This window comes from Eurosta solidaginis, chromosome 1 (genome assembly GCF_040869045.1).
Source record: "Eurosta solidaginis isolate ZX-2024a chromosome 1, ASM4086904v1, whole genome shotgun sequence".
NCBI classification, from domain to species: Eukaryota; Metazoa; Arthropoda; class Insecta; order Diptera; family Tephritidae; genus Eurosta; species Eurosta solidaginis.
This window is the reverse complement of record NC_090319.1, coordinates 383,359,678-383,382,104: the sequence shown is the minus strand read 5'-3', so window position 1 is coordinate 383,382,104 and position 22,427 is coordinate 383,359,678. Positions and strand designations below refer to the sequence as shown.

General features: G+C 36.1%; 1 protein-coding gene across 3 annotated transcripts in view; it reads right to left on the bottom strand.

The window, feature by feature from the left end:
- Positions 1-16,847: 16,847 nt before the first annotated feature.
- Positions 16,848-22,427, bottom strand: part of Dscam3 (Down syndrome cell adhesion molecule 3) — a 296,098-nt gene continuing 290,518 nt past the window's right edge. For all 3 annotated transcript variants that reach the window (XM_067763262.1, XM_067763261.1, XM_067763263.1), the window contains one exon: positions 16,848-19,062. In XM_067763262.1, coding sequence (XP_067619363.1) covers positions 19,011-19,062 — 52 coding nt within the window. In that variant the 3' untranslated portion in view covers positions 16,848-19,010. The remainder of the gene's footprint in view (positions 19,063-22,427) is intronic.

Below are 22,427 nucleotides of genomic sequence, written 5' to 3'. Positions count from 1 at the left end.
TTCCTGAGAAATTTTATTTTAAGAAAAATCCAATTAACCCCATATTCCGGCATCTCCTCTTAAGGTGTTGTGTTTATTAAAACGGAAGTTTCTCATTCGTTGACTTTAGTGTATTTCATCGAAGTTCAGTTGCAATCAGTTACAGATATTATAACTAATCAGCTGTTGCTGCTGTAGCAGCTGTTGTGCAATAAATTCCTTATTTACTAGCTTTCGCACTCATTAAGATTATTTGTGCGTCACATTATCCTCTTTAGCTTGTATCCATTAACGCCCGCTGTTGCTTTTTGGAGCTTTCGTTATCTTTTAATAGCTTTGTCCTGATTGTTGAAGAGGCGTTTGATTACTATTGGTGCACACTCAAAACAATTTACCGCTTAAGGGCCAGATTATGTATTACGCCGTAACAGTCGCAGTTGCGTCGCAGTCACTGGCATTTACATTCACCACTATATTATACCAAACATTTCACAAAGGCAATTAGATTTACTGTCAATCATTGAGGTGAACGAATGTTCTCATATCATAAGAATTCTGGCTCACACAAGCAATTACGACCCGTTGCGTTATGCATAATATGCCCCTTGCTAAAAATTTGTGTCAATTCCTATTTAGAAAAACACATTTTTATATTTGCTTAGTAACATTGTTCTAATGTTAAAGTTTGTTAAGTTTTGCATAAAGTGAAACACCCTAACGCGTGTATATGTATTTCCCATTTGGTATAAAGTCCGAAAAGTGTGCGCAATTCAATTTTCTGTCTACTTGTAACCACTCACATATCGTCCTAAGAGCATACTTTACAGGTAGTTGTTATGCTCACATTTAAGGCTTTAATCCAAAATCGATAGTTCCGTCAGAAACTTTGATGATACCTACAACAACAATAGCAATGAACAATTTGCTTGCAGAGGAGAATGAATAGTGAAAGGTGAATTGTGCGTTATTCTACAACTAATGGAGTCGGTGGGAGGTGAGAGTTATAGTTATGTAACATTTTGTGACATAAAATGATCTTAATTTAAGAGGTATTCATTTGAAGTCATCACCATAGGAAATGCTTGATTTGCTGAAAGTTTCAACCTTGAAAGTGTTATTGTAATCTTTTTTGTTAAAAGGCCAATATCTTACTGATGGAAAAAATTAGTTGCGCTTTCTGTACAAAATAAAGTTTTCATAGAATACGAAAACTCAGGAAGTGTTCACTGTAGAGAAATGGAAATAAAGTCATTTACGAAAGCGACATCTGACCCGGCAAGCATTCACAATTCAAATCCGATATTTGCTTCTGCGTATTTATTTAGACCCCAGCGCACTTCCTCTTGCTTTCCACTAAAAACTTAAGTACCAGAGACGCAAACCTCTTGAGAAATTCACCGACCTTTCGTCAGCACACTATTCAGCATCAATGTGTGATAAGCGCTACTCAGGGCAATCCTGGCCAATATCTGTGTTTGCGAAAAGCATGCCTATTGTAGTTCGATTTCATCTGAGGCTATCGTTCTGATAGTGAAATGATACTGTGCTCGGTTTTCACGCCTCGCCACCTTTTCGTCTCACTAAAAGTACTCCCCAATTCAAAGTTCGTCTGTACCGTAATATTCTACAATTTCGTCGACAAATATCTTATCAGGTGTCGATTTCAACTATATAACATTGTCCTAGTGTCGATTTCAATACCGCACTCAGCTCTTCCGTTGGTGAAGACGTCCCTACATTATCCAAGAGATCCTCGATGAGGACTACATATGTTCATCCTGTTTGATTTGATGACTAGATTCATATTTTATAACGTGTCTGCCCACACTCTTTCGTATTTAGCCGTGGTCATTGACATCCTTTGTATTGTTAACTACATTTCTCAAGCAAATTTGCGTTCCCGATCAAAGCCACTATCCCGACCCGGGAGTTTAGTCGCCCTTAAATTGTCCTGTGACACATGCCCTCATCAGTCACCAGCAGCACCCTTTGCAGGAAGCGACAAGAAATCGCTATAGTCGATTCAATACTTCTAACGGACCCTTAAATATAATTACGTGCAAAGATTTCTTAACGAAGTATGAGTCATTTCGAAAAAGTTGGTGGGAGCTATTAAAACCCTGAATAAAGCAAAAAATAATAATACTGGTTTATTACCGTTCCAATATTTACATATGTAGGTATTTCGGGCTCCGATAGTTAACCGTAGAACGCATAATCAAAAAATACTATGCAAGCGCATAACGGGGGTACCCGTGTGTCCACTTACAAGTTTTTACCGTTACAAATGCACAGTAACAAAATTCATAAGTAACAAGTAAGGAAGGCTAAGTTCGGGTGTAACCGAACATAACATACTCAGTTGAGAGCTATGGAGACAAAATAAGGAAAATCAATCTGGGGTAACCCTGGAATGTGGTTGTATAACATGTGTATCAAATGAAAGGTATTAAAGAGTATTTTAAGAGAGAGTAGGCCATAGTTCTATGGATGAACGCCATTTAGGGATATCGCCATAAAGGTAGACCAGGGCTGACTCTAGAATTTGTTTGTACGATATGGGTATCAAATGAAAGGTGTTACTGAGCATTTTAAGAGGGAGTGGGCCTTAGGTCTATCGGTGGACGCCTTTTCGAGATGTCCCCATTAAGGTCGACCAGGGGTGATTCTATAATGTGTTTGTACGATATGGGTATCAAATGAAAGCTGTTAATGAGTATTTTGAAAAGGAGTGATCCTTAGTTCCATAGGTGGACGCCGTTTCGAGATATCGCCATAAAGGTGGACCAGGGGTGTCTCTAGAATGTGTTTGTACGATATGGGAATCAAATGAAAGGTGTTACTGAGCATTTTAAGAGGGAGTGGGCATTAGGTCTATAGGTGGACGCCTTTTCGAGATATCGCCATTAGGGTGGGCCAGGGGTGACTCTAGAATGTTTGTACGGTATGGGTATCAAACGAAAGGTGTTACTGAGCATTTTAAGAGGGAGTGGGCATGAGGTCTATAGGTGGACGCCTTTTCGAGATATCGTCATTAGGGTGGGCCAGGGTGACTCTAGAATGTGTTTGTACGATATGGGTATCAAATGAAAGGTGGTAAAGAATATTTTAAAAGGGAGTAATCCTTAGTTCTATAGGTGGACGCCTTTTCGAGATATCGCCATAAAGCTGGACCAAGGGTGACTCTAGAATGTGTTTGTACGATATGGGAATCAAATGAAAGGTGTTACTGAGCATTTTAAGAGGGAGTGGGCATTAGGTCTATAGGTGGACGCCCTTTCGAGATATCGCCATTAGGGTGGGCCAGGGGTAACTCTAGAATGTTTGTACGATATGGGTATCAAACGAAAGGTGTTACTGAGCATTTTAAGAGGGAGTGGGCATTAGGTCTATAGGTGGACGCCTTTTCGAGATATCGCCATTAGGGTGGGCCAGGGTGACTCTAGAATGTGTTTGTACGATATGGGTATCAAATGAAAGGTGGTAAAGAGTATTTTAAAAGGGAGTAATCCTTAGTTCTATAGGTGGACGCCTTTTCGAGATATCGCCATAAAGCTGGACCAAGGGTGACTCTAGAATGTGTTTGTACGATATGGGAATCAAATGAAAGGTGTTACTGAGCATTTTAAGAGGGAGTGGGCATTAGGTCTATAGGTGGACGCCCTTTCGAGATATCGCCATTAGGGTGGGCCAGGGGTAACTCTAGAATGTTTGTACGATATGGGTATCAAACGAAAGGTGTTACTGAGCATTTTAAGAGGGAGTGGGCATTAGGTCTATAGGTGGACGCCTTTTCGAGATATCGCCATTAGGGTGGGCCAGGGGTGACTCTAGAATGTTTGTACGGTATGGGTATCAAACGAAAGGTGTTACTGAGCATTTTAAGAGGGAGTGGGCATGAGGTCTATAGGTGGACGCCTTTTCGAGATATCGTCATTAGGGTGGGCCAGGGGTGACTCTAGAATGTGTTTGTACGATATGTGCATCAAACGAAAGGTGTTACTGAGCATTTTAAGAGGGAGTGGGCATTAGGTCTATAGGTGGACGCCCTTTCGAGATATCGCCATTAGGGTGGGCCAGGGGTAACTCTAGAATGTTTGTACGATATGGGTATCAAACGAAAGGTGTTACTGAGCATTTTAAGAGGGAGTGGGCATTAGGTCTATAGGTGGACGCCTTTTCGAGATATCGCCATTAGGGTGGGCCAGGGGTGACTCTAGAATGTGTTTGTACGATATGGGTATCAAACGAAAGGTGGTAAGGAGTATTTTAAAAGGGAGTAATCCTTAGTTCTATAGGTGGACGCCTTTTCGAGATATCGCCATAAAGGTGGACCAAGGGTGACTCTAGAATGTTTGTACGATATGGGAATCAAACGAAAGGTGTTACTGAGCATTTTAAGAGGGAGTGGGCATTAGGTCTATAGGTGGACGCCTTTTCGAGATATCGCCATTAGGGTGGGCCAGGGTGACTCTAGAATGTGTTTGTACGATATGGGTATCAAATGAAAGGTGGTAAAGAGTATTTTAAAAGGGAGTAATCCTTAGTTCTATAGGTGGACGCCTTTTCGAGATATCGCCATAAAGCTGGACCAAGGGTGACTCTAGAATGTTTGTACGGTATGGGTATCAAACGAAAGGTTTTACTGAGCATTTTAAGAGGGAGTGGGCATTAGGTCTATAGGTGGACGCCTTTTCGAGATATCGCCATTAGGGTGGGCCAGGGTGACTCTAGAATGTGTTTGTACGATATGGGTATCAAATGAAAGGTGGTAATGAGTATTTTAAAAGGGAGTAATCCTTAGTTCTATAGGTGGACGCCTTTTCGAGATATCGCCATTAGGGTGGGCCAGGTGTGACTCTAGAATGTTTGTACGATATGGGTATCAAACGAAAGGTGTTACTGAGCATTTTAAGAGGGAGTGGGCATTAGGTCTATAGGTGGACGCCTTTTCGAGATATCGCCATTAGGGTGGGACAGGGGTGACTCTAGAATGTTTGTACGATATGGGTATCAAACGAAAGGTGATACTGAGCATTTTAAGAGGGAGTGGACATTAGGTCTATAGGTGGACGCCTTTTCGAGATATCGCCATTAGGGTGGGCTAGGGGTGACTCTAGAATGTTTGTACGATATGGGTATCAAACGAAAGGTGTTACTGAGCATTTTAAGAGGGAGTGGACATTAGGTCTATAGGTGGACGCCTTTTCGAGATATCGCCATTAGGGTGGGCCAGGGTGACTCTAGAATGTGTTTGTACGATATGGGTATCAAATGAAAGGTGGTAATGAGTATTTTAAAAGGGAGTAATCCTTAGTTCTATAGGTGGACGCCTTTTCGAAATATCGCCATTAGGGTGGGCCAGGTGTGACTCTAGAATGTTTGTACGATATGGGTATCAAACGAAAGGTGTTACTGAGCATTTTAAGAGGGAAGGGGCATTAGGTCTATAGGTGGACGCCTTTTCGAGATATCGCCATTAGGGTGGGACAGGGGTGACTCTAGAATGTTTGTACGATATGGGTATCAAACGAAAGCTGTTACTGAGCATTTTAAGAGGGAGTGGGCATTAGGTCTATAGGTGGCCGCCTTTTCGAGATATCGCCATTAGGGTGGGCCAGGGGTGACTCTAGAATGTTTGTACGATATGGGTATCAAACGAAAGGTGTTACTGAGCATTTTAAGAGGGAGTGGACACTAGGTCTATAGGTGGACGCCTTTTCGAGATATCGCCATTAGGGTGGGCCAGGGGTGACCCTAGAATGTTTGTAAGATATGGGTATCAAACGAAAGGTGTTACTGAGCATTTTAAGAGGGAAGGGGCATTAGGTCTATAGGTGGACGCCTTTTCGAGATATCGCCATTAGGGTGGGACAGGGGTGACTCTGGTATGTTTTTGTACGATATGGATATCAAATTAAAGGTATTAATGAGGGTTTTAAAAGCGAGTGGCCCTTAGATGTATATGTGAAGGCGTTCTCGCGATATCGACCAAAATGTGGACCAGGTGATCCAGAAAATCATCTGTCGGATACTGCTAATTTATTTATATATGCAATACCACTAACAGTATTCCTGCCAAGATTCCAAGGGCTGTTGATTTCGCCTTGTAGAACTTTTTCATTTTCTTCTACTTAATATGGTAGGTGTCACACCCATTTTACAAAGTTTTTTCCAAAGTTATATTTTGCGTCAATAAACCAATCCAGTTACCATGTTTCATCACTTTTTTCGTATTTGGTATAGAATTATGGCATTTTTTTCATTTTTCGTAATTTTCGATATCGATAAAGTGGGCGTGGTTATGGTCAGATTTCGCCCATTTTTTATACCAAGAAAAAGTGAGCTCAGGTAAGTACGTGGGCTAAGTTTAGTAAAGATATATCGGATTTTGCTCAAGTTATTGTGTTAATGGCCGAGCGGAAGGACAGACGGTGGACTGTGTATAAAAACTGGGCGTGGCTTCCACCGATTTCGCCCATTTTCACAGAGAACAGTTACCGTCATAGAATCTATGCTCCTACCAAATTTGAGAAGGATTGGTAAATTTTTGTTCGACTTATGGCAATAAAAGTATTCTAGACAAACTAAATGAAAATGGGCGGAGCCACGCCCATTTTGAAATTTTCTTTTATTTTTGTATTTTGTTGCATCATATCATTACTGGAGTTGAATTTTGACTTAATTTACTTATATACAGTAAAGATATTAAATTTTTTGTTAAAATTTGAATTTAAAAAATTTTTTTTTTAAAAAGTGGGCGTGTTCTTCATCCAATTTTGCTAATTTTTGTTTAGCACATATAGAGTAATAGTAGTAACGTTCCTGCCAAATTTCATCATGATATCTTCAACGACTGCCAAATTACAGCTTGCAAAACTTTTAAATTACCTTCTTGTAAAAGTGGGCGGTGCCACGCCCATTGTCCAAAATCTTACTAATTTTCTATTCTGCGTCATAACGTCAACCCATTTACCGAGTTTCGTCGCTTTATCTGTCTTTTGTAATGAGTTATCGCACTTTTTCGGTTTTTCGAAATTTTCGATTTCGAAAAAGTGGGCGTGGTTATAGTCCGATATCGTTCATTTTAAATAGCGATCTGAGATGAGTGCTCAGGAACCTACATACCAAATTTCATCAAGATACCTGAAAATTTACTCAAGTTATCGTGTTAACGGACGGACGGACGGACGGACGGACGGACATGGCTCAATCAATTTTTTTTTCGATCCTGATTATTTTGATATATGGAAGTCTATATCTATCTCGATTCCTTTATATATGTACAACCAACCGTTATCCAATCAAACTTAATATACTCTGTGAGCTCTGCTCAACTGAGTATAAAAATTATTACAGATTGTGTGCTGATCAGTGAGTTACTTACTTACTGCGACAAGCTCGAGAAAACCGGTTACTGGATCCTGCTACCTATGTTATACTGAAACCCCTAAACGAAGAAGAAAAACGCGAAAAGTATGCAGGATCTGCAAAAAACTAATGTGCCTGGTATATTCGGTGACCATTTGTATCTGCACCGTTTGCGAGAAGAAAAATTAGTATATGTCTACTCGTGTTTTCTAATATATTTTTACAATCCGCAATAAAAATTCCCTATTAAAACAAATAAATTATTAAATATTTGAAGGGTACACGGGTACCCGGTTATGCGTTCGCGTAGGTGTCGACTTTGGGAACTTATATCTGGGGAACCACTCAACTGAAACCTGCAAGCATTGACTTAAACGATACAGAAATACCGTAGTTTCCTAGATTAGTGGTTCCCTCATTAAAGTCGTTTCAAGTGGCAACTGGACACACGGGTACCCGGTTATGCGTTCTAGGGTTAAAGCAGTGTCGTCGGTATTGTTCGCTGTCTTCACAGTTGTCCGACCAAATGTAAATACAAATTCTTTGAATATTTTAATTCAGATTTACTATAATAAGTTGGTGCTTTAAATAATGTAGTGACCATAACGAGGACCATAAAATTGCAACAACAATAACGACAATGGCAATAGCGACGAATATAAACATCAGAATTTTACCAAACAAGCAATCAAAGCACTGCTGAGCGAATTTGGAAACAACTGCAACAGAAACGAAAAAATAAAATGCAACAACAGCGGCATAATGACAACAAAAAAGCCAACAAAAAATTTAAACGTATTGACGAACAATAGAAAATGCACCGCGACTGAGGTTTTGTTGTTAAAAATTCAAGCTGGACTGCATAAAAAGCAAAACAAGTATTTAGTTTCAAGTAATGTACTGCAGTACTAGTTTAAGTCCCAACTCCACGTGCAGCCGGAGGTATTCTATCCGTTGTCAAATGTTATCTAACAAGCAAACCTCTTGTAGCACTTTCTTGAAAGCTTCCATAATTCTGAGGCATATTTTAGGTCAGGTATGATCGAAGACTCAGACGGCCAGCTGAAGCTTATTACATTAAATCGACATTTTATTATCTACACTATTTTTTAAGAAGTTTAGATATAATTATAAAATTTTTTGTGTGGTTACTTAGGTCTTTCACTGCTGGGTGGTTGCGCCTTGCTGTTATGGCATACACTAATGCAACTGCGGGCAAAATCGCAGTTCTGCATAAATGAGTGAATGAGCAGAACGCTTGTTCGCAATATTCGAAACCGATTTGCATACGAATGCAGATACACAAAATCATATGCTCGCCTGCGTGACCTTGTGTGTGTGTGTGTGTGTATGTGTGCGTGTATGTAAGCGTGTGTACATTCATTTAAGTATAAGCCAAATGTGTCCAAATATAAGCTTCATCATTATCGCATCGAATGCATTGACCACAAAAGTCAATGATCATTGCAAATGTGTATGAACGTATGCGATTTCTGGTCCCCTCCCCTGTACTTCAGTCCTACATATGTGGCTCATTTCAAAATGGTTTGTTGCAATTGCAATCGATCGCACAAAATGCGGCAAATGCTTATATCCCAGGGAAAATGAATTGTAGATGTGCCTTGGGGCTTGCAGGCAAAATTTCTGCTCTTATGCACACACAAACACATAAAACACAAAAATACAAATGTATTGCTATTTCGGTGCACTATAGCACCCACACTGCGAGCACGCCCTTTTGCACAGAATTTAAGTTAACTGTTGCATTGCTTAAATCTGTCGAATAGAGAGGCTAAAATAAGATACAAATTGAGTATATATGTATGTTATCTAGATTTTGTCATTCACACGAAGAACATACAAGGTTTTATAATTGATTTTTACTTTTATTGCTCAACATTCGATATGAAAAGAAATTTCAATTTTAAACAAATTTCAATAGAACTTCACTTTTCGTTTGGCTTGAAATTGCGCCTACATAGGCTGTAATAATAAATTTTCTTTATATGTATGTATGTATGGATGTGTGCATATGCTTGTATTATAATACACTTGTTTAAACTTTATAAATAAAGCTACGGCGCACAGTGAGATGTTTAAAAAAACATGCAATGGTTCAACTGTTATCCATCGATTAGAGCTAAAATCCGCAATGAGTTTTTTAGAACAAAAACAGCAAGGATTATAAAGAAAAGCAATAACGAGAACCAACATCATTACATTGATAACAATAATTAAACTATAAGCCCAAATTTAGTATCTATGACCACTGTCCGACAGAAAATTGCAATGTTCTGAATCTCGTATTTATGGGATATGCTAGCTAAATAAAGAACCGAACCAATTAAAATATATCGAAAGATATGAATCAATGCTTTAAGCTACAATTCTTCCCGTGAAAACGGCTCCGGAATCTAAAAGCACATTAAAAGCAAGTATAGAGCCTCTCAAGACACAAATTATGAATCCTTTAGCAGCAGCGGCTCTGGCGACCCCAAGTTCCTCATGTATCTAGGGGGTGGGTGCGCGGTATGATCTAGAAGGCTTCATATGGTCATACTAAATCGTTCCCGAGATGGTCGACCAAGTGCCTTAATGGTGCTTGTAACCGGAACGTACCGGATATAGTACCTTCGGGGAGTGTCATTATCGCTACAATAGCAACAACAACAGCCAAAATTATAACATTCCAATTTTTTGAACTCGGCTGTTAAACAACTTAGGTAAAGTTAAAAACTGGTTTTGGCTGAATTTAGAAAGACAAAAAATTTGTGCATGACCTTTTGCATTATTTTTATACTCAGCGTGCTTTGCACACAGAATATATTAACTTTGATTGGATAACGGTTGGTTGTACAGGTATAAGGGAATCGAAATAGATATAGATTTCCATATATCAAAATCATCAGTATTGAAAAAAATTTGATTGAGCCATGCCCGTCCGTCCGTCTGTCCGTTAACACGATAACTTTAGTAAATATTGGGATATCTTCACCAAATTTGGTACACGAGCTTATCTGGACAGAATAGATTGGTATTGAAAATGAGCGAAATCGGATGATAACCACGCCCACTTTTTATATATATAACATTTTGGAAAACACAAAAAACCTCATTATTTAGTAAATAATACACCTAGAATGTTGAAATTTGACGTGCGGACTCATATTGAGACTCTTGATAAAAATTTGAAAACATTTTTTTAAAATGGGCGTGGCACCGCGCAATTGTGATAAAATCAATTTTACAAATATTATTAAACATAAATCAAAAATCGTTAAACCTGTCGTAACAGAATTCGGCAGATAGATTGCCTTTACTATATGGAACGCTTTGAAAAAAAATTAACGAATTCGGTTAAGGACCACGCTCACTTTTATACAAAAGATTTTAAAAGGGTCGTGGACGAATAAAATAAGATATATCTTTGAAAAAAAGAGGTTTATATGAATGTGATTTCATTTCCCAAGTGGATTTATAACAATAAATTGGAAAACACTAAAAATTTTGTAAAATGGGTGGGGCACCACCCTTTTTATGACTAAGCAATTTTCTATGTTTCGGGAGCCATAACTCGAAAAAAAATTAACGGATCGTAATAAAAGTGGGTACACAATTTTTCCTTATAGCTGTAAATATTTCCAGAAAAAATGGACGAGACCGATTAAAGCCCACGGCAACTTAGATATAAAACAAGTTTAAAAGGGTCGTAAACTAGAATAATAAGCTATAACTTAGCAAACAATACTTCACTTATCAAGTTTTATTGTAAAAGGAAATGGGGAGACATTTTTTGAAGCGGGCGTTGCCACGTGTTATGTAGAAAAGTAATTTATCTGAAATGAAATGTACAATTGAAGCTCACGCTGAGTATATAATGTTCGATTACACCCGAACTTAGACACCTTTACTTGTTTCCTTAAGAAAATCTTTTAGTATTCGTTTACCAGAGGCACGGACAATATATAAGCTGTCAGGTTCTGATCTTAACGTCTTTAAATCACTATATATTCTGTCACTTTTGTCGCTTTAACTGGAATGAGCAGTAAAATATTATGTTATCGATCAAATAAACCGGTTCAAGTAAGAGGATGTGTCCAAAATATAATCGGTTTTAAAAAAGATAGCCGTTTCAACAAAGTGCCCGGTTAAATCAGTACACAGTTCTTCCGAAGTACCCGAAACTTAAAAATAAACCGCTTCTTTAAATAATTTAGCTCTAAAAAAATATTCGGCTCTAAGAAATACCCAGAAATGATTACCTCGTTTTAGAAAAGTACCACCTCTACAAAATTACTCTGCTCTAAAAAAGTACTCGGTTGCAACTCGGTTATCAGAAACTTCCCGATTCAAAAAGTACCCGGTTCTAAAAAATGTACGCTTATACGAAGTTCCTCTCTTCTTAAAGACTACCCTGTTCTTATTCAAGAAAGTAACGCCTTCCTGAAAAACACCTGATTCAAAAAAGTACCCAGATCTAGAAGAATATTAGGTTCTAGAAGTATCCAATTCTGGAAAAGTGGTTCCAAAGATGTATCCTGTTAAAAAAATAGGCCGGTTAGAATTTTAAAAATTAAATAAATAAATACTTATTTTCTTACATGTAGTGTGGCATAAATTCGCGAATTAATCGAATATTATTATTTTTAAATTATGTCCACTGCCGTAGCACTTTCCGATATTGACTGAATCGAAACTTCAGTTATCAGTGGCTTATGATTAAAAGGGCTACCTACATACCAAAGTTCAGGCAATTCGAACAGTGAATAGAATTTGAAAACTTTAAAGAAACTTCACAGGAACAGTCTCCGTGTTCGCACAATAAATACGATTTATAAAAAAAGATCAGTACCTCTATACAAAATTTCAAACAAATCGCGCTATAAACTTTTTCACGTAAAATAGTTCGGCCGCTGGTCCACTTATAAAATAGACAAATATTCAACAGGGTACACCTGTATCGAGTTTCAAGCGAATAGCCCTATACATCTGATTTTTTCGAATAGGTTGGTCCCTGCTCCACTTTCCAGACTAAATTGTGAATCTAAAGCATCCTAAAACTCCTTTGAACATACACACAAGATTTTTTTTATTAAAATCGGCCCATTTGTTTGGAAGGAGGAAAGATATACATACATATGTAAGATAGATTAAATCATATATACATATTTAAAAGCTTACCAAAAGTAAAGTCGATTTTTCTATTTCGTTGGTAGCTTTTTTTGCATACATACATATATCCATATACATAGATACATCCCACTCAAAGCAAGTTTGCTCGTCCAATTCACAGCGAACAAACACACGAACTGAATTTTCAACCTGTCACTTTTCTGTCACCTTTTAAAAATTTCACTCTCATAAATTTGTCATAACGCGCCTAAAAAAGTGTTACTTAAAAAAATCTATTACGTATCAATACGGCGTCTTTCGTAAATACCCCACAGTGAGACTTCAACAACTCAAAGCTGCTGAAAATCAAAGTACAACAGTCCTCAACAATTAATTCTGAAATAATTGGAAAGAAAGATAATTGAACGATTGATAAGAAAGCAAGCAGGCTTAGTTTTATGCACAATTTATAGAGTGAAACTGTACAATATTTGTATGAATACAACTCAAGTTAAAAAAGAGAATTGAAAATTAATATCAAGAATAACAACGTCAATGTAGATGCAGATAAACCTAGAATTGTTTGATTTTAAAACTTGTTGAAATTGAGTTTTATTTTGCCTAACAAACTGAAATTTAATATTCCCTTATATCCATTTGTATTCTTTTATGCATAGTAAATGCATTGTTTCTCCAATTTTAATTACCATTTCTTGTTTTATTAAATTAAATTGAAATCAAGCCAGTAAATCGGAATTTTTTTCGAACTATTAATTTGTAAATTTATCAAAAAAATTTTGTGATTTCCATTCTACGAGCAATTTTAATAAAATTTCAAGTTTTATCGTATTTTATAATGATTTATTTATGTTAGTACCAATTGAAAATTGAAACGTCAAAAATATTAAACGTGATTGGTCTAAGATATATGGTAGAGAACATGTTGATTTAAAGCCTGTGCACGCCTTTACAAAACACCGCCGATTGATGTAAGAAGGCTTATCTCAGAAACATCATTAAAAAAAAAATTACCAAACTTCTAGTTAAAAAACACATTATGGCAGTAAATTATTCCACAAAACTGTACACAATCAACAAATTTATGGGTTTGTCAGTATTCACTTTTTGAAATGCCAAATAAATAAAAATATATCGATGGGTGAGTACACACTTGTGTTAAGTGCTTATTTGACCAAAACTGGGAATATCTGTTAAGTGCGTAAAATTTTAAAATCAGTGCGACAAATGTGTTAAGTGATCAAACAAGTTTACATTTTACATTGAAAATAAATTTAATATGCGGATCTGGTAATGCCTTCGTATATATTTTGGCGTGCTGATTTCGAATCTGCTATTAGGGTTGACCTATCGAGTCTAGTTTCAGCTCTAACCTCAAAAAAACAGGAAATAAGCACAGGTGATTTTATTTAAAACTTGACTTTTGGAAAATCGTCATCCGTTAGGTGAATTCTGATGGCGGTTGCGGATTAAGCATGCAAAAGTACATAGAAATACGTGTGCCACATTACCAGATCCGCCTTATTTTGGCTTGTGTGGCTGTGTAATGTATAACATAGCCGCACCAAAAAAGATAAAAAATCGGCGAATCAGGTACTACGACACATGTATTCGCATGTTTTTTGGCGTGTAGAATCCGAGTCTGTCAACAGAATTGACCTAACAGGCAACCACCTCTAAAAGACAAAATATGCTCTCCTGAAAACCTTGAAAGTGTGCGCTCACCCATCGATATGATATTAGTGGATATATATAGTGGGAATTGTAACGAATTGTTTTAAAATTTTGGGTTTCGCGATAACTGCCGTACATTGGTGGCAGTAAGATGATCAAGTCTTTCTCCACCTGCCACCCTCAAATAGGTGATAACCTCCCATAACTTGCCCTCGTCAACAAAGACGCTGTAGCTTCTTGCAGCTTAGCTGAACATCATCTTCCAATTGGAGTATGCCAGTTCGTGGAGGCTGAGATCACTAGCTGAGTGGCAAAATCCACGGCGACGGGATTTTATAGAGGTATAGAGGTAATGCTTGGCACCAAAAGTTGTAGGTGGGTATGAAACATGTATGTATTTATGCCCATCAAGCCATAAAAAAGAAATGCTCCAAATTGGAAATTACCACACACACACAAACATCACTAATGGCCATACTACGAAAATCTTTAAGGAAATTCAACTAAAATTAAACAGACATAAAATGTGATATTTTGGAAAGTATAGCGTTAAGGACCTCTTATTTGCAGTTAAGAGGAAATGTTATCTAATATTCAAGTATTTAGTTAGTTGTTCTACATTTATATCTAATATTGGTTTCATTGGGACACCTTGAGGGCAATGCGCTGCCACAACGTCCGAGACAAAAAAAAAAAAAAAAAAAAAAAAGATTGAAGGTATATTGATGCAATGCAAGTCTGCCGTTCATTCCAATCCATTCGACTGTCTGCTTTTACTGCCTTTCATTCTATTCGCGACATAACCAAAATAAACAAGTAGAGGTGTCTAAGCTCAGGTGTAACCGAAAATTATATACTCAGCATGAACTTTAGTGGTACATTTCATTTCAGATAAATAACTTTTCTACATAACACGTGGCACCGCCCGTTTAAAAAAATGTCTCCCCATTTTCTCTTACAACAAAACTTGATAAGTGAAATATCATTGATTCAAAACTATTTTTTCTAAGTTATAGCTTGTTATTCTAGTCGACGGCCCTTTTAAACTTGTTTTATATCTAATTTGCCGTGGTCTTTAACCGATCCCATCCATTATTACTATACATATTTTGTGCTATAAGGAAAATATGTGGACACAATTTCATTACGATCCGTTAATTTTTCTTCGAGTTATGGATCCCGAAACATAGAAAATTGCTTAGTCATAAAAGGGGTGGTGCCACACCCATTTTCAAAAATTTTAGTGTTTTCCAATTTAATGTTATAATTCAATTTAGAAAGTAAAATTCTATTGATACAAAGCTCTTTTCACTAAGATATAGCTTATTATTTTCGTCCACGACCCTTTTAAAAATATTTTATATTAAAGTGGGCGTGGTCCTTAACCGATCTCGTCCATTTTCTCTGGAAATATTTACTGCTATAGGGAACATTTTTGTACCTAATTTTATTACGATCCGTTAATTTTTCTTCGAGTTATGGATCCCGAAACATAGAAAATTGCTTAGTCATAAAAGGGGTGGTGCCACACCCATTTTCAAAAATTTTAGTGTTTTCCAATTTAATGTTATAATTCAATTTAGAAAGTAAAATTCTATTGATACAAAGCTCTTTTCATTAAGATATAGCTTATTATTTTCGTCCACGACCCTTTTAAAAATATTTTATATTAAAGTGGGCGTGGTCCTTAACCGATCTCGTCCATTTTCTCTGGAAATATTTACTGCTATAGGGAACATTTTTGTACCTAATTTTATTACGATCCGTTAATTTTCTTCGAGTTATGGATCCCGAAACATAGAAAATTTCTTAGTCATAAAAGGGGTGGTGCCACACCCATTTTCAAAAATTTTAGTGTTTTCCAATTTAATGTTATAATTCAATTTAGAAAGTAAAATTCTATTGATACAAAGCTCTTTTCACTAAGATATAGCTTATTATTTTCGTCCACGACCCTTTTAAAAATATTTTATATTAAAGTGGGCGTGGCCCTTAACCGATTTTGTTAATTTTTCTTCAAAGCATTCCTGATGATATATGCGACCTTTCTGCCGAATTTTGTTACGATAGGTTTGACGATTTTTGATTTATGTTTAATAATATTTATAAAATTGATTTTATCAAAAATGGGCGGTGCCGCGCCCATTTCTAAAAATGTTTCCAAATTTTGATCAAGAGTCTCAGTATCAGTCCACACGTCAAATTTCAACATTTTCCAAAATGTTATATATATAAAATTGGGCGTGGTTATCATCCGATTTCGCTCATTTTCAATACCAATCTATTCTGGGTCCAGATAAGCTCGTGTACCAAATTTGGTGAAGATATCTGATTATTTACTAAAGTTGTCGGGCGGTGTTTTTGACCGAAGTTTTCTCTCAGTATTGTTATACGACTTTTGAATTGGTAAATATAATTCTTTATTAGCTCAAATATCACATGCATGACTGTACTATCTAAAAGACTATGTCTTACTTGTACAAAAAACTCAAATAAATGAAGTGAAATGAAATGACTTTCATATTCAATAACACTTACCTCATTATAAATTCAAGAATGGTTGAGAAATAAATTATCACACAAATACATAAACTTCTTTTTAATTATCATATGTATATTTTAATGAAATAGCTAAATTGATTTCATTCGAAACTTAATTTTCTATGTTTTTTATATTATTTTCTATAGTAGCATACAATTTCATTGGTGATTATCTAGTCATTAGTTCAATTAGTTTTAAATGTTATTTTGTATTTTTGTTTTTTTTTTAATATTTCATTAACAGTGCATAAATTACATTCGTAAATTCATTTGCTTAAATTTCTTGAATTTAATTTATTTTCTTTTTTCTAGACTTTAACTTTACCCTTACCTAGCAGCGATCAAGAAAATAGAATGGACGTTTTTTATTAAATTTAGCTAATCCATTTGATCTTTTTGTATTTCCCACAATTTTGGAAAAATCTTCCATAAAGTTTCCATGTATTTTGTAACTGAAACTATGCCAAGAATGTTTTAAAATTCGATAAATTATACGAAAATTTCAAAGTTTTTATTAAGAGTTCTCTGAATTATTTTTTGTATACTTTTTTGTAGCCCAATGAAGTTTAGTTAAAGAATGTAGAAGCTATAGGTCCCTCGAAATACGCATTGAGTTGAAAACTTTTTTGCCGAAGGGTGTTTAAAATTTTCTTCCATATAAAAAATAAAATTATGCGCCCTCCGCATCAAAGGAAATATCAAACAACCTTCGAAAAAAACTGTGAAAAATCAATATAAATTTTTGAAGACATATAAGTTGCACTTTTTGACACTTAAACCGATTGGGCTGCAAAGTGGCATAATCCAAAAAATTCAAAAAATACCAAATAGCAAGTACGAAATTTTCGTAAAGCTTTTTCGAAATTCCATACTTTTGTGAAAACGGTTTGAATTTTTGTTCGTAAAGTTTCAGTTACAAAATTTATGTAAGTTGTTGTCATGGCGGAACTATACAAAGTGGCAGCACGGTGACAGCTGATTTGTGCTTTTTTAATATGATTTGATACATCAACTTCCGGCGCAGTATGATTTTAACATTAGTCCATCGATTTACAAAAACAAAGTACATGGAAGTCTTATCTATGTTTGTAGGTATATCACCGTGCTGCCACCTTGTATGGTTTCGCCATGGTTTTTGCTTAAATTATCGAAAGGAAACAAATAAAAATGTCACTGAAGCAATTTGATAAAAATTACCATTGCTATTTTTAAATTCACTGCTTTATATATTTTCAAAGGTATTGCACTATAATTTTATAAATTTTTTGCTTATAAATTTCGTATTCACTTGTTTTCTACATTACTCTTTTTTTTCACTCCTCTAAGAAAGATTGGGTAGCAAACTTTCTCAAATACTACGCTGAAATGTTACTTTTTTTTAATTTTCCAGTCGCCATTTCAATTCATTTAAGCTTAATAAGACTACCATCTAAGTACGGTGTATTCGTTTAACGCTTTATTTTAAATTACCTATTACTATTTAATACTTGTACATACTGTTTCAAACCATACAAACTCTTATTCTCATTAAAATTAATTAATTCTGTTACTACCCTTTTATCATTATGGCCGCATTTGCTATCTTCGCTGCAGCAGTGCTGGCAAAGGCAAAAAACTATAAACACAGATACACACACACATACACAACACATTTTTACATAATTAACGTAAGGATTATATCTAATAAATATACTGAGTCAATATAAGTGTGAATATCACAAACAATATTTTACAAAAAAGAACATTTATTTCTATCAATTCAAAATTTATGCCTTCACTTTAAATTAATTAATTAAATTATTTGCGTATATTTTTTTATTTTGTCTACGTAGGGTGTATAATACATTTTACTGTTTTTTCAGGGTTTGTTATATTATTATATTTTTCTGCTTATCGGCATATACTTATATACACAGTTATTAAGGGAGGCACGCATGCCCAAATCAATAAAATGCATTTTTTTTTTTTATTTATAATCATACATTTTTTTTTATACAAAACCCATGCACTTTATATATTAACCATTACTGCATTGTCACACATTCATATTTAATTTAGTTATATATTTACATGTATGTATAATATCTATGTTAAGTACATAGCATAGCAGTCCTTTGGAGGTAAATGCATTTGTTGGCTTTTAGTGTTGTTTTCGGCTTTTTATCGTTTTTGTTCAATCTCCTCGCTCAACACATCACTAGTCATATAATTAATTATTGCGATTTTTTTTTAATAATCTTGATGTTAGTTAATTAATACGGCAGTGATTAAATGCATTTTTGTGTCTGAGTATTTTTTATATTTTTGAGTAAATATTAAACATGTATTGTAAACTCTTGCCGCTCTTGCTCCTTCTTTTCGTGATATCTTTAAGAAAATTGAAATAAACAAAAACAGACAAATTTAAAATTAGCAACTGTCAACAGTTTTGTCATCTGAGAGATATTTTTGAACATGATACAAAAAATGGAGGAAGTTCCATTTAGTGTGACGTTAGCCACTTGACTTTTGCCCCATGCCTAGAAATATTTTAATACGAAATATCAGCCTAGAAAAGAAGGTTTTTAATAAGTTTTTCGAGCTCCCGAAAATTGTTTTGGTAGAAGAAACATGGATCGCAGTATGCAAAGCATGGGAATATAGCCTTCTTAAGTGTCCGTACGTTTGCTCACAACAATACACGTTTGTCAATTGCTTGCCCAAAGGAGGTACTTATAAACCGGCACCGCAATTTCTTGATAAATTGGCTACAAGTCTACATTTTTTATTTTTTTATTGTAAGCGTTGCGCTTAAGGAGGGAATTGTTAAACCATTTTTTAGGGAGAACATTACCCTGTAGCTCTGGAGGTTAGCCACTAGTTATGAAGTTGTTTTTGCCAGTTCTACCATGGGTCACCTTGGGGCAGCCCCGCCTATACACATTCTGTTCCCTTTTAGCATTGACATAGATGTGTCGACTTTGGAGGTACACTTTTGCTCAACATACCTTGAGCAATATCCACTGTACAGGCATGATAATAGGGCCATGCTAGAACAACAGGATTTTTCGTGTACTTTTTTTCCGTCTAGGTGTCAAACTGCCATAAAAATGTGAGTCATTAACCAATTAATGAGTCATCAACTATTTTTCAATAAAATTGCATGTTTTACTGTATTCGCAATCGATATACATATGTACATGTACATTAGGGTGGGTCAAATTTATTGTTGAAAAGGCACATCCAGTTTCTGAATCTATAGCTCATACTGTGTAATATTGTCCATGGGACCATAGGTCTTAAATGAATTTCGAGCCTCCCTAATTCTGTCAGAAAATTTTATATCCCAATCCGAATGGCGGCTCTCACAAATAAAATACATGAAAGTAAATGTCAAATTCGGATTCGGATTGGGATATAAAATTTTCTAACAAAATTAGGGAGGCTCGAAATTCATTTCAGACCTATGGTCCCATGGACAATATTACTCAGTATGACCCATAGATTCAGAAACTGGGTGTGCACCTGAAGTTTTTTCCCCATTTTTCCCCCTACTATTTGACCCGCCCTAATGCACAAACTATTTGACCCGCCCTAATGCACATAAATCATGCTAAAGCATATTATTATTGTCTCAGATGAACATTGCCTTTTCATCCTGAAAGAAATTTCCATCTCGAAAAACCACAAATTCGCCTTAAACAGTAACGGTATGGCAACGCTTCTGGCGAAACAACAAACATTATGAAACTTCAAAAATCCCCAAATACGTCAAAAAATTTTGAGTGGAACTACCTTCTTTTTTGTATCATGGTTTTGAAAACAATTTATTTTTAGATGTGTATACTTAGACGTTTGGCACGACAGTCAGGAAATTGTTAATGGAACGGCCAAAAATCACGAAAAGGTTTTATTAAAAACCCCGTCACATAAGCAGTTTTTCACATCGATTGAGTTAGAAATATACAGCCAAACATCTCTGCGAACATTGTAACAATCCATCCGACAACGGCCTATCGTTATGATTTGGCTCCTTGAGCTGCCAGTGAGAATATAATGGACGCATCACAATGCACTTTTTCATACAGTTCATTCCGTTCACCGCAATAGGACACAAAATATGTTTGCAAGTATTTTTTTTTTTTTGTGTAGTGAGAATGTTTGTAATAGTGCTACGTGAAATTTCGTATGTGAACTAACAGTCGAAAAAAATTTCATCTGAGAGGTCTGAAGTGGTATTTATATTTACAAATGCAATATCTTGCCTGATTGTGGCGACGTTACAAAAAGATTCGCTAGGAGGCGCACGGGATAATATATTTAGAACAAGTAAGGAAGGTTAAGTTCGGGTGTAACCGAACATTACATACTCAGTTGAGAGCTATGGTGACAACATAAGGGAAAATAACCATGTAGGAAAATGAACCGAGGGAAACCATGGAATGTGTATCAAATGAAAGGCGTTAAAGAGTATTTTATGAGGGAGTAGGCCATAGTTCTATAGGTGGATGCCATTTAGGGATATAGCCATAAAGGTGGATCAGGGTTGACTCTAGAATGCGTTTGTACGATATGGGTTTCAAATGAAAGGTGTTAATGAGCATTTTAAAAGGGAGTAATCCTTAGTTCCATAGGTGGACGCCATTTCGAGATATCGCCACAAAGGTGGACCAGGGGTGACCCTAGAATTTGTTTGTACAATATGGGCATCAAACGAAAGGTGTTAATGAGTATTTTAAAAGGGAGTGGGCTTTAGTTCTATAGGTGGACGCCGTTTCGAAATATCTCCCTAAAGGTGGACCAGGGGTGACTCTAGAATATGTTTGTACGATATGGGTATCAAATTAAAGGTATTAATAAGGGTTTTAAAAGGGAGTGGTGGTTGTTTTATATGTGGTCGCCTTTTCGAGATATCGCCATAAAGCTGAACCAGGGGTGACTATAGAACGCGTTTGCACGATATGGGTATCAAATGAAAGGTGCTAATGAGTATTTTAAAAGGGAGTAATCCTTAGTTCCATAGGTGGACGCGGTTTCGATATATCGCCATAAAGGTGGACCAGGGGTAACCCTAGAATTTGGTTGTACAATATGGGTATCAAAAGAAAGGTCTTTATGAGTATTTTAAAAGGGAGTAATCCTTAGTTCCATATGTGGACGCCGTTTCGAGATATCGCCATAAAGGTGGAGTAGGGGTGACCCTAGAATTTGTTTGTACAATATGGGTATCAAAAGAAAGGTGTTAATGAGTATTTTAGAAGGGAGTGGGCCTTCGTTCTATAGGTGTTCGCCTTTTCGAGATATCGCCATAAAGGTGGACCAGGGGTGACTTTAGAATATGTTTTTACGATATGGGTATCAAATGAAAGGTGTTAATGAGTATTTTAAAAGGGCGTGGGGCTTAGTTCTATAGGTGGACGCCTTTTCGAGATATCGCCATAAAGGTGGACCAGGGGTGACTCTAGAATGAGTTTGTACGATATGGGTATCAAATTAAAGGTATTAATGAGAGTTTTAAAAGGGAGTGGTGTGAAGGCGTTTTCCAGATATCGACCAAAATGTGGACCAGGGTGACCCAGAACATCATCTGTTGGATACAGCTAATTTATTTATATATGTAATACCTTCCAAGATTTTAAGGGTTTTTTATTTCGCCCTGTAGAACTTTTTCATTTTCTTCTACTTAATATGGTAGGTGTCACAACCATTTTATAAAGTTTTTTCTAAAGTTATATTTCGCGTCAATAAAACAA